Source organism: Lepidochelys kempii, chromosome 3 (assembly GCF_965140285.1).
Source record: "Lepidochelys kempii isolate rLepKem1 chromosome 3, rLepKem1.hap1, whole genome shotgun sequence".
Taxonomy (NCBI): Eukaryota; Metazoa; Chordata; order Testudines; family Cheloniidae; genus Lepidochelys; species Lepidochelys kempii.
In genome coordinates, this window is record NC_136382.1 from 187,204,473 (window position 1) to 187,217,523 (window position 13,051).

Consider the following 13,051-nt stretch of genomic DNA (forward strand, 5'->3'; position numbering starts at 1 on the left):
TGAAGTTTGATGGTTAGGCATTGAATTGTTTCTCTGTTTCTTCAGTGCGGAGCAAATTTGCAGAGCAGCCCCCTTGATGCATAGAATCTTTGAAGTAAGGTAGTGACTCGTGTCATGTTTTTTCCAGTGTAGATACAGAGTTATCTCATGGAATTAAGCCATAAACTCTTTACAGCTCAAAGTAAGTCACTTTGATGCATGGCTGCTTCAAGTAGCAAGTAGTAGTTGAGGCAGTGTATTATTCCCATGTGGGTTGATAAGTTGTACTGTGCAAACGAGGACTATTTCTGTTTCGAAGAATTTGAACCTAATAGTTTCACCCTTCTGTTATCTTTCACATTCTCCAAGGTACAATCTGGACTTTTGAACAACTATGTCCCTTTACTACTCTAGCCTGGGATGCCTTTTACGCTGCTTTGCTGTCAGAACATCCACTCATGGCCTGTTCACACAGCCTTCAACATTTAAAATCACTCCCAGCTATGTTATGTGAATGCTTTGGCTAGCCACTCATGAATTACATACAGGGTGACGCCTGCAAATTCCTAATCCCAGCCTTGTCCCTTAGAAATGTGTGTCTTGTATTGCTCAGTATCAGTGTTCCCTCTATTTTTTTTCATCCATGTGTGGAATGAATTTTGTTATGTGCACCATCAGTAGAAACCGAAAACCTAGATGCAATATACCTAGATGCAATATGCAGTTAGGACAGGTTAGACATTTTAGAACTCACTTCTCAAAGAATTAAATTTAAGTGTAAGAGAGAAATAAAAATTATGAAATGCATAGACCAGGCAAAAGCTAAAATAACACTCTTTCAGAGAAGTATCAAGAAGTAACAACAACAACAACAATAATACAACAAAAATAATACAAGTATGTGTTGGGAGGTGAGTGTGAAAGACGAGTGTGTGTGTGTGTGTGTGTGTGAGACAGAGACGCGCGTTGCCCCTTTAAGTATGCTGACCTCACTTTAAATATGCTGCCCTTTTAAGTAGATCAGCGCATTCAGACACAGCAGCAGCTGCCAGCAAGCTCCCTCCATCCTAGGCCCTGTCGTGTCCCCTCCCCCTGCTCTGTATAGGGGCAGGGGGAGGAGGACACCCTGACATCAGTGCCCCCTCGCTCCCTGCTCTGTGCTGCAAGCAGGAGGCTTCCGGGAGCAGCTCCAAGGCAGAGGGCAGGAGCAGCATGGCAGTGTGGGGGGGACACCTGAACTGCTGTGCCTGAAGTGTGCGGCATTTGATAGCATGCTGGGCAGCCACCCAGGTGCGCAGCTTAGGGGGAACTTAGCTCAGTACCCTTTTGAACAGAACAGGTTCATAGAAAGTCCATCATTTCATCAAAGGAAAATGATAATGCACCAGCCTTGTTATCCCAAGTGGAGTTTCACACACACTTTACTCCAAACACAAGGGTTAAGATAAAACAATAAAATAAGTTTATTAACTACATAAGATTATTTTTAAGTGATCACAAGATGATGCATAAATCAGGATTGGTTACAAAAGATTAAAACGCAATCTAGTGGCTAACTTAACAAACTGACAGAATTCAAAGTGAAGGTTTTCCTCATCATATGCTGCAGTAAATTTTACAGGCTGGGTCTCCTTTCAGCCTAGGACCCACCCCCTTAGTTCAGTGTCCTTCAGGTATTCATTGATGTCATGAGCAGACGGATGGGAGGAGGAATGAAGTCCCCTCTTTATAATTCAATTTATTGTGCTAGAAACATCCTTTGCTGAGTCATGGACACACAGTCTGTTGTGGACATGAGATTTGAACTGCCCTGTGATGAAATGTAAATTTCTTGTTTACACTGTCTTGTTGCTGGAGAATGGCTGCTTAAGCAGGTGATAGCCCTTTAACACCTAGCTGAGGTGTCTGCCTGTCTTTGTCTCTGAAAAACTGGTTTGGGCCTACTTTTCTCTACTTTGGGCATGTTATAACAATGTTATACAGTAGAATCTTGTAACTTTACATACAGTATTGCCACACATATTTTACCTGGACATTATTTAACAGATTGACTTTTCTAATGAAATCTCGTACAGTATACTTTGTACAAAATTTGTCAGAGTCTTGGAAAAGTGGTGAACATAATAGTATAGACAGTCACATTGTTCCGTAGTGTTTCATATTCAGGTTAATGCTCCATTAGGTAGGGGATGTCATTTTGTCAGATAAGATCCAGAGCCCTTCAGACAAGGTTCAAAAGCATTGGTGCGAATGTGTGATGACAACACAGATATAGCTTCATGGTGCAAGAGCAGTGAATCATTGTTAAGTTTGATAAAAAGGATACCTCATTCAGTGTTATCAATGCAGAGTCTTCAAAATAAATTTTCATCTTAGATTTGGAGGTATTGATGGATGAAATTTCAGAACATGCATTATGTGAGAAGGGTTTTTCTACAACGCAACTTGTTAAATTCAAGACTGGCTCAAACTGGGCTTCATCAAAACACATCTACACCTATTCTCAAACATGACATTCATGTAAAGCCTCTCCTGGTTACCACAAATCCAAGGCACTAGGTTTCTATCAGTCCCTGGAAAAATCATGGAGCAGGTCCAGAATGGGTCCACACTACAAGAAGGATTTGGAAAAATTGGAAAGCATCCAGCAGAGGGCAACAAAAATGATTAGGGGACTGGAGCACATGACTTCTGAGGAGAGGCTGAGGGAACTGGGATTATTTAGTCTGCAGAAGAGAAGAATGAGGGGGGATTTGATAGCTGCTTTCAACTACCTGAAAGGGGGTTCCAAAGAGGATGGATCTAGACTGTTCTCAGTGGTAGCAGATGATAGAATAAGGAGTAATGGTCTCAAGTTGCAGTGGGGGAGGTTTAGGTTGGCTATTAGGAAAAACTTTTTCACTAGGAGGGTGGTGAAGCACTGGAATGGGTTACCTAGGGAGGCGGTGGAATCTCCTTCCATAGAGGTTTTTAAGGTTAGGCTTGACAAAGCCCTGTCTGGGATGATTTAGTTGGTGATTGGTCCTGCTTTGAGCAGGGGCTTGGACTAGATGGCCTCCAGAGGTCCCTTCCAACCCTGATATTCTATCATTCTATGATTGTATAAAGTCTTAGAGCAAGCAGTATGTGAGTTGTATTGCAAATCATGCCATATGTTTTCTTGAAAATTGGAAATTGGGCATATTGAACTCACTCTTCCCAACTGTTATGTATCTGAATACAATAAATATTTATAATTTGTCGGTTTTTCTGCAGTTTACCACTGTCATAACATATTTTTCTAGCAGTTGGAAAACTATGATATTCCTTAGAGACTAACCAATTTATTAGAGCATAAGCTTTCGTGAGCTACAGCTCACTTCCTCAGATGCATATCGTGGAAACTGCAGCATGCATCTGAGGAAGTGAGCTGTAGCTCACGAAAGCTTATGCTCTAATATAAAGCCTGCTGCAGTTTCCACGATATGCATCTGAGGAAGTGAGCTGTAGCTCACGAAAGCTTATGCTCTAATAAATTGGTTAGTCTCTAAGGTGCCACAAGTCCTCCTTTTCTTTTTGCGAATACAGACTAACACGGCTGCTACTCTGAAACCTATGATATTCCTGTATATCATTCTATCCCTGGATGGCTTGGGGCCATGGCTGCGTATGTGACTTGAGGTTAAATATATATTACCTTTTGTAATAGGTAGATCTTACTTTTAAATTAGGGCTTCATTTAATTGAAGGTCACTAACTTTAATATTTCAATATTTGAAATACTCTTTGTACTATTGACATATACATTTTTAAGAAAAGTCAAGTTTGTTTGTTTTTTAATTTCAGTTTTTGATGATGAAGAAGAAAGCAAGTTGTCCTATACAGAGATTCATCAGGAGTACAAAGCTCTGGTGAGTATTATTCACCAATTGCACTTAATCTTATAAGAAATTTGTACTGTAATTGAAAAATAAATATTTTAGGTGAAGTATTCCAAATCCAACCGACTATTCCGCACCATGCTGACAAAACTTCCAAGCCCCAGGGAGGAGTCTGTTCCCCTTCTAGCAACCAACCATACACTTGTAATTTTTACAAAAACTGGAAGTAACCATTTACAAAATCTAATGATTGCACATTCAAAAAACCACAGTGGCAGATTAAAGGGGAGAGAGGGCTGGCTAGGGTGTAGGAATCTGGAGCATAGGTATGGGCATATTGGATCAGCAGCAGTTCATTTAGTCCAGTCTCTTGTCTCTGACAGTGGCCAGTACCAGATGTGTCAGGGGAATATGTGAGAACCTCATGGTTATTCCATTTTTGTCCACTAACTCATAGGTGAAATTTCTTCCTAAACCTAAGCCTTAGTAGTTGACTTATACCCTGAAGTGTGAAGGTTCATATACTGTCTAAAAACAGTTTTATTCTACTTAATGTAACTGTGTATGTCTTCACTATTTCTGTAAATAAAGAATTCTTTTCTGAATCCTACCAAATTTTTGGCCTTAGTGATATCTTGTGACAGTGAGTTCTACAAGTTAATTATGCATTATGAAGTATGTATTTTCTTTATTAATTTTAAATTTGTTGCCTTTCAACTTAATTGAATATTTCCTTGTTCTTGTATTATGAGAGGAGAAGTAGGAAGAGCTGATTTACCCTTTTAAAACTTTATTATTTTGTTTACCTCTCATGAATCATCTTATTTGTGTAAACTAAAAAATACCAGACTTTTCAATCTTTTTGGTTTTGGAAGTCTTTGCATAACTCATTATTTTCAGAGCCTGTCTCTGACTTCCTTATTTTTTGAGCTAGGGTGACTAGAACTGAACACAGCATTTCAGGTGAGGGTGAGTTATATAATTTCCAACCATCTTGTTTCACTTTGGTTATGGTAGAGTCCATCTCATCCATATAGGCTCTCTCCAAAAAAGTTTCTCAGTGCCTAATAGATGTAATACTCTACTCTGTACACCATGCATTGGGATTCTGAAATTCCTCCTGTTTAGCTGGACATAAGCCATTTTCGTAATAATCTAAATTGACTTTGCAGGATCTATTTGTGACATCTACTTTTATCAATGGCATAAAAGGTAACATAACCAGAGGTTCCTTCCCCACATGTTCTATAAATGTATCTAGATATTTAAAGAGATCTAGCACTTTCAGTCATAGTAAGAAAGACACACAATGCCTCTCTCAAACATCACATATAGCTATTGAGGTTGTGATTGCATGTAAGGAATTGGACATTTAAATAATTAAGAAAACAGTGTTTTCCTTACTCAGTTGTGCACTTGCAAGACTGTTACTCCTGGCAGTTACAGTGGTGCAAAAGTCTATTCATTAGACAAAGGAAATTTACATCAGAATGTGTGCAAGTTTCAGTTGTTTGTAGTTTTGTTTTACTGGCTCTCTTTTCTCCAATCTTAGTAAAGTGATGATTCTTCCCTGATAACTAACCACATGCAAAATTTGAATTTTAAAATTTATTTTTATTTTTGAATATTTGAAAAATATTCAAACAATTTCTTAAAGCAGAGAACAAGTATCTCTCCAAAATACTCATCTCTGCATATTCCCATATTGCCCATACCCTGGCACACAGGCACGGCATAAACTTGTCATACTTTATGGCCTGGGAGTGTATTCCATTCTTCCCACCTCAGCAGAAATTCCATGCTCAAAGCCCATTGTTTCAGTCTTGAAATAGGGACCAGGATTTGGCAGTGTATTAGAAGTTGGCCTATATTTTACTGCCTTCTTGAACCCTGTTCAGGTTATTCTTCTTCAACTACACAGTGTGGTAGTGTCATGTTGATGTCCATTTTTAAGGTCCATTTAATTTTATCCAAGATCTTTTTCTTGAATTTAGCCATTGTGGGGCATGCCCCAAACACACATACATAGAAATCATGATGTAACTGTGTATTCAAATGGTATCAATTCAGATTGTATTCCTTAAGTCCCAGACTTTGAAGTTTCTCCAGAATCCAAACAAAGCATAATGAATAAACATAAAATATATTAGTTTTAGGCATACATTTAAATTATTGTCTTGTAATTTGTTTGGACATTTATATATTTATTTTTTCTTCCAATTTAAAATAAATAAAAATTGTCCATACACAGACCCTGAATGTCCTGTCAGTTGTTTAAAATTAGAAAACCCTAATGCAATACAGTCAATCCTCCCCTTTTACCAATCAACAACACAGTCAAATACTAACATGCCCATGCACTGGTCTGTACCTTAATCCCTCTATGTCTCTTCAGAGGTGAGCTAAAACAAATGGGCCCTACAACATGCCTTGAAAGTTCTTTAGCCTATACTATTTTGGACAAGGGGTAGGGGGCTTTCTCAAGTCATGAGCCCTTATGCAGAACACTGAGCTAAATCCTCGTCTTATTATATGCGGGTGAAAGGCTAGCGTCAGTGCTTCCACTAATTGCAAATGAGGCAGTGTCAAAAGTAAGTTGATCCCAGGCCACTTAGGTCTTTATATGTAAGTACAAACCTTAAAAACTAATCTATTTATGAGCAGGGGGTTGGACTAGATGACCTCCTGAGGTCCCTTCCAACCCTGATGTTCTATGATTCTGTGATTCTATTTCATTTATACTTCTCCATATCCTTGTTCTGTATCACATTTTAGATTCAAATATTGTTCTTATCAAGAAACTTTGATACAAAACTGTATCTTTTTTAATGTGTTACCACATTTTCTTCAATTACACTGACTTAGTCTCTAGCTAAAATACTCCTTGCATTCATCGACTTGAGAGTTTGGTATCCACTATTTAGTCAAGATAACAATCAGAATCATGGCTGGAATCTGTGATGTATGCCTTCTATTTTGTTCAACAGCTCTGGTAAAGTCTTCTAATTAACTCACTAATATGAGCATTGAAAACTACTGTGGATTTCTGGAGGGTCCTACATACCAGCACGTTTCTGAGATTTTCACTATAACTAATTTTCTTAATAATATTGCAATGACTTTCAAATGAATCAAGATACTGTAAAAAAATAAAAATCACAACAGTAAAATAACGTAATGACAATTAGAATCATAGAATATCAGGGTTGGAAGGGACCTCAGAAGGTCATCTAGTCCAACCCCCTGCTCAAAGCAGGACGAATCCCCAACTAAATCATCACAGACAGGGCTTTGTCAAGCCTGACCTTAAAAACTTCTAAGGAAGGAGATTCCACCACCTCCCTAGGTAACCCATTCCAGTGTTTCACCACCCTCCCAGTGAAAAAGTTTTTTCTAATATCCAACGTAAACCTCCCCCACTGCAACTTGAGACCATTACTCCTTGTTCTGTCATCTGCTACCACTAGAACAGTCTAGATCCATCCTCTTTGGAACCCCCTTTCAGGTAGTTGAAAGCAGCTATCAAATCCCCCCTCATTCTTCTCTTCCGCAGACTAAACAATCCCAGTTCCTTCAGCCTCTCCTCATAAATTATGTGCTCCAGCCCCCTAATAATTTTTGTTGCCCTCTGCTGGACGTTTTTCAGTTTTTCCACATCCTTCTTGTAGTGTGGGGCCCAAAACTGGACACAGTACTCCAGATGAGGTCTCACCAATGTCGAATAGAGGGGAACGATCATGTCCCTCCATCTGCTGGCAACGCCCCTATTTATACATCCCAAAATGCCATTGGCCTTCTTGGGAACAAGGGCACACCGTTGACTCATATCCAGCTTCTCGTCCACTGTAACCCCTAGGTCTTTTCTGCAGAACTGCTGCCTAGCCATTCGGTCCCTAGTCTGTAGCGGTGCATGGGATTCTTCCGTCCTAAGTGCAGGACTCTGCACTTGTCCTTCTTGAACCTCATCAGATTTCTTTTGGCCCAGTTCTCTAGTTTGTCTAGTATTAGTATGGTTTGACAGGTGAGTTTAAAAGTTTGGTGACTTATATATCTGTGTGTTGGTGTAAAAATTAGTAGAAGGTAAGACTCATAATTTTTTGTAGGTTGAAAAACTGCTAGAAGGTTATCTTAAGGAAGTTGGAATTAATGAAGAGAACTTTAAAGAAGCGTGTTCATCTCCTCTTGCAAAGTCACATACGTCACAGGTATATTTTCCTTTGTTATGCTGTTATAGTCCACAGTAATGGCTGTATTTTAATTGATAATCTGTAAATTTTCTATTTCCAGTAATATAGCATTACAGGTATGAAATTTTGAAGTCCTTTTTTGCACAAATTTTTTTAATTTTCTAAAATTGGATAATAAATTTACCTATCTGCATTTCAGGTATGAATTGTGGCTAGCAAACTACTTCTACAGTTTTTATTTAGATCAATGGTGTCACTTGAAGGTCATATATTTGTATGTGGCATGAAAAACTTTTTATCAAAATTTGTTTCCTGTGTTTTTGTATTTTTTTAAATTAAATTTTAAGTTGTATTAACTACACAATACAAGTGAATTAAAGTTAACTATGAAAGGAGTCCAGGAAAGCTGGCTGTATTTTAAAGAAGCCTTATTGAAGGTTCAGGAACAAACCATCCCAATGTGCAGAAAGAATAGCAAATATGGCAGGTGACCAGCTTGGCTTAACAGAGAAATCTTCGTTGAGTTTAAACACAAAAAGGAAGCTTACAAGAAGTGGAAACTTGGACAGATGACCAAGGAGGAGTATAAAGATATTGCTCAAGCATGCAGGGGTGTAATCAGGAAGACCAAAACACAACTGGAGTTGCAGCTAGCAAGAGATGTGAAGGGTAACAAGAAGGGTTTCTACAGGTATGTTAGCAACAAGAAAAAGGTCAGGGAAAGTGTGGGACCCTTTCTGAATGGGGGAGGCCACCTAGTGACAGATGATGTGGAAAAAGCTGAAGTACTTTTCAGTACTTCAGATTGGTCCTGCTTTGAGCAGGGGTTTGGACTAGGTGACCTCTTGAGGTCTCTTCAAACCCTAATATTCTATGATTCTATGAAAGGGAAACGAACAAGGACAGTGTGATCCTAATCAATCAGTTTTCTTAAATTTGTTTACAAAATAAGCTACAAAGGAAGATTGACGTGAGCCACAATTCTTGTAATCACTGAAGCTTCAATATAAATATAAAAACATCCAGGTTTTAGAAAAGTTTTGGAATGGATAGCTGGCCAGTTTCTGCCCACAGGATTTTTCATTTGGAGAAAGATTAGCAATCACTCTTGTTGGTTGCTAATTACCTTGGACACAGCGTAGTCCTTCAGGGTTATTTTACGGAGCTGCAAAATCAGATTCTGTGAAAGCTCACCAAATTGTAGCACTTAAGTTAAACTGTAGTGTGGAGGAGCAAATGTTAGACATCTTATTCCTTTTAGCAATCATACCATGATGTGTTGGCTGTCGTTAGAAAGAGGGGGGCAGGGGATATATTCCAGGTATTTTCCTTTATTATAAAAAAGAAAAAAAAAGGAAGAAGAAGAAAGCTAGTGATTATTTATGGCCTTTCCAGAATCTAGAGTCTAGTCTACATTAGAGAAATTTAAGTGTTAGTTCTTTTGCAAGCACCTTCAGTGCTTGCAATATACCTTTTAACCACACACAAAAGTTGCTACAGAGTAAGTCACACCACCACTGCATCATGCATCACGTGCTTCTCCACCATTACAGTCATGGCATGGCACTCAGCCAAGTGTAGTCTGTGTTTCCGATGGAATTCATAAAATCATAGAATATCAGGGTTGGAAGGGACCTCAGGAGGTCATCTAGTCCAACCCCCAGCTCAAAGCAGGACCAATCCCCAATTAAATCATCCCAGCCAGGGCTTTGTCAAGCCTGACCTTAAAAACTTCTAAGGAAGGAGATTCTACAATCCTCCTACCTACCTTTCAGTAGCAGCGCTAATGACTCAAAGCTCTGTCACCAGCCAAGAAGGAATGGGCATATGGGCTCCGTGTGTTGCCTTCATACCACTCTCCTGTGAGCTTGGGGGAAAAAAAATACTGAAGATAAAATCTTGGTCCCACTAAAGTTACAGGGAGTTTTGTCGTTGACTTCAGTGTGGCCAGGATTTCACCATGAGAATGGAATCCAATTCCCATAAAATGCAGAGCACTATCATAGGCCACTAGACCAACCAGCTTTTAATTTTTATTATTCCTTTTGTCATCCTTAAATATTTTTGTCATGTCTAGAAGAGTTGGATATAACTATTTAAAATATTGATACGTTTGACAGAATTACAGTCTCATTAGGTTCACAATACATATAATAATGTTCAATTAAAAATAATTAAATATATTAGGCTCTGATATTGCAATGAACTATACATGGGTTACCTTGACATTCATACAGAGTCCCATTGTCTACACTGGGATTCTGTGCTGGTGTAGAGGTCCACCTGCAATGGAATTCATTGAAGTACTGGGGCCTCAATGTTGAATTAAGTCATTTAATATATATTTTATACTTCTGGGGGAATTCTGCACTTCTGCACATGCACATAATTAATGAGCGCCACAGATTTCTAATTTTCTGCACAAAAAAAGTTTCTGCCAAAATGTTGCTGCAGTTCTGCCTTTTGCCCACCAGAGGGCATTGTGGCAAGAGAACAAAGCTGTCAGCTCACAGCCAACTGACGAAGAGAAAGCCTGCCGCCTTCACAGCGCCTGTCGGGCCAGGTCAGGAGACAGGGGTTATGGGGAGACAGACAGTGTGGGGTGCTGGGTGGGGGGGTCAGACAGGGGCTCATAAGGGCTAGTGGGGGAGGACAGACCGGGGCAGGGGCTGAATGGGAGTGGAGGCATAGGGCCACCGGGGGAGAGAGGTGCGGAGACACATGGCGGGAGTGGTTGCAGAGCTACACAGGGACAGGGGTTGGCTGGTTGAGGGCATAGAGACACATGGGGATGGGGGAAAGGATACAGGGAGACATAGGGACAGGGGATCGGCTGGGTGAGGGCACAGAGACATATGGTGATGGGGGAGAGGGTGCAGAGCTACATAGGGACAGGGGAGTGGCTGGGTGAGGGCACAGACACACATGGGGACGGGGCAGATGTGCCTGATTGAATTTGAGAGGCTAGGAGTCAGCCAGGGTCTGCATGGGGGAAGCTCCCTAACAATCCCTCCCCGCGCCCCAAAAAAACCTGTTTCATACTTTTCCCACCCATGCCTAACAACCCTCCAAGTTCACACCCAGGCTCCTTCCCAGCAATTTACTTCCCTCTCCCTCAGCTCCTCTGTTACCCCTGACTCTCCCAAGCCTTTGCACTACTTCTGAGGGGTGCGGGAAATACGGTTCTGTATTGTAGTTTAAATGAATTATTACTCAGAGTTCTGTATTAATAAGCCTAATAAGAAATCTATTTGTCAAAAAACATTTCCTGAATCTTTTTTTTTGTTGTCTGTATTGTTACAAACATTCTTGCTGACAGGTGTTTTGGAATAAATGACCAAAAATAATTGAAACTGGTGTGATTATATTATGTTATTTTAAAAAATAAAATATGCAGAATTTTAAAATATTGTGCATAGAATTTTTAATTTTTTGCTGCAGAATTTTTAATTTTTTGCTGCAGAATTCCACCAACAGTAATTTTACTATATCGTAGTTTATAAACTGCATTTAAAAAACAGAAAATCAGATATGGCAGTGATGGATTTTAAAAAGAATAAGCTCTTTGTTTTCCATGCTTATGCATCCTTGGATAGTTGCCTATTGTTTCCAGCGTTCTTGGCATTGTGTCAGCAATAGCTGTTTATTTCAGGGCATAAAAAAAATTCTAAGTAGACACAACATATAAATGTTGTCTTGCTGTGATAATACAGAGCTTTTCGTGTTTGAGCTATTCTGAAATTATCAGTTTTTGATTTCTATAAGATTTTTAATTAATTTACAGATTTTTTCCCCCCCAAAGGCCATTTTGCAACCAGTGTTGGCAGCAGAAGATTTTAGATTATTTAAAGAAATGATGGTACAGAAAAACATTGAAATGCAGTTGCAAGCCATTAGAATCATTCAAGAAAGAAATGGTAAGAAATAATAAATGAGAAATTTCAGTTCTCAGTGCATCTTTTCAGCTGTTTTGTGGATAACTCTATGGTCTACCCATCCATAAATACTTAAGGTCACATCCTGGCCCAAGTGAATTCAATGGCAAAACTTCCATTGATTTCAGTGGGGCCAGGATTTCACCCTGAGTCTACAACTGGTTCTGTCAGCCACAACTAATTGTATTCCTTTTAAAATGTATCTAAAACTTTATCTGAAAGCCTATTAGATTATTTCCATGAAACTTGGATTCAAATTTCAGTTTAAGGATTGTATGATTTAAATGGTGGTATTACAAAAATAACTATAGTTCGGCACTATGTAGTTGTGATCCAAAGTGCAGCAGCTCTCAAGTTGCTGGCTTCTCAGCTCAGTGGAGGACAAGGACTAATGGATGTTCATAGCAACTGATCCGTTTGACACCTAACCTTACCATTGCCCCAAACCTCTACGTATAGCTGGACAAGGAGCTGTATTCTACACTGCGTAGGGTGTGCACACTCAAATCTTCTCACCAGCCCCACTCTCTACCCAGAGGAACCATACCAATTTATTGGTGTCCTAGGCCCTCAGTATGGGGGAATATTTACCTCATTCTGTATAGCAGTTTTGAATATAATGGCTGTACAGTAAGTTTGATGTGTACTTCCATTACTACTCTCTCATTTTCAGGTGCTGCATCTCAAACTGTAGGAGTTAAATATGAGAGTTATTACTTAGTCACTCTATTCATATCTATGACTTGTAATGACTGCATACATATATATGTGCAGTAATTTCAGCATGCTATTGTCTGGAGATTTCGACTCTTGTATTTCATACAGTAAGCTTGAAACTTGCTAAATCTAGAGGTTTTGCAATTTTCCTCTTCCTTTTTGGTCTGTACAACAAAAGTGTGTGTGTGTGTAAATGAAGTATATAGTTGTTACAAGTAATAATCTAATGGACATGACTGGGATGTGGGCTCCGACCATTAGACCCAATTGCCAAGGGGGTAGCCAAGCCTGGAGGTTAGAGTGGAGTCAAGGATGAGGACCACGGGACACCCAGGGGTGTAGTCAAGAGCAGAGCTAAGGGTCAGAGCCAGGG

General features: G+C 39.5%; 1 protein-coding gene across 3 annotated transcripts in view; it reads left to right on the forward strand.

Moving 5' to 3' along the window:
* CFAP36 (cilia and flagella associated protein 36) overlaps positions 1–13,051 on the forward strand; it is a 107,202-nt gene that overhangs the window by 16,302 nt on the left and 77,849 nt on the right. For 2 of the 3 annotated variants that reach the window (XM_073339335.1, XM_073339332.2), the window contains exons 2-4: positions 3,805–3,869; positions 7,943–8,044; positions 11,811–11,943. In XM_073339335.1, the coding sequence (XP_073195436.1) occupies positions 3,805–3,869; positions 7,943–8,044; positions 11,811–11,943 (300 nt within the window). The remainder of the gene's footprint in view (positions 1–3,804; positions 3,870–7,942; positions 8,045–11,810; positions 11,944–13,051) is intronic. The other variant, XM_073339334.2, reaches the window with a different exon arrangement.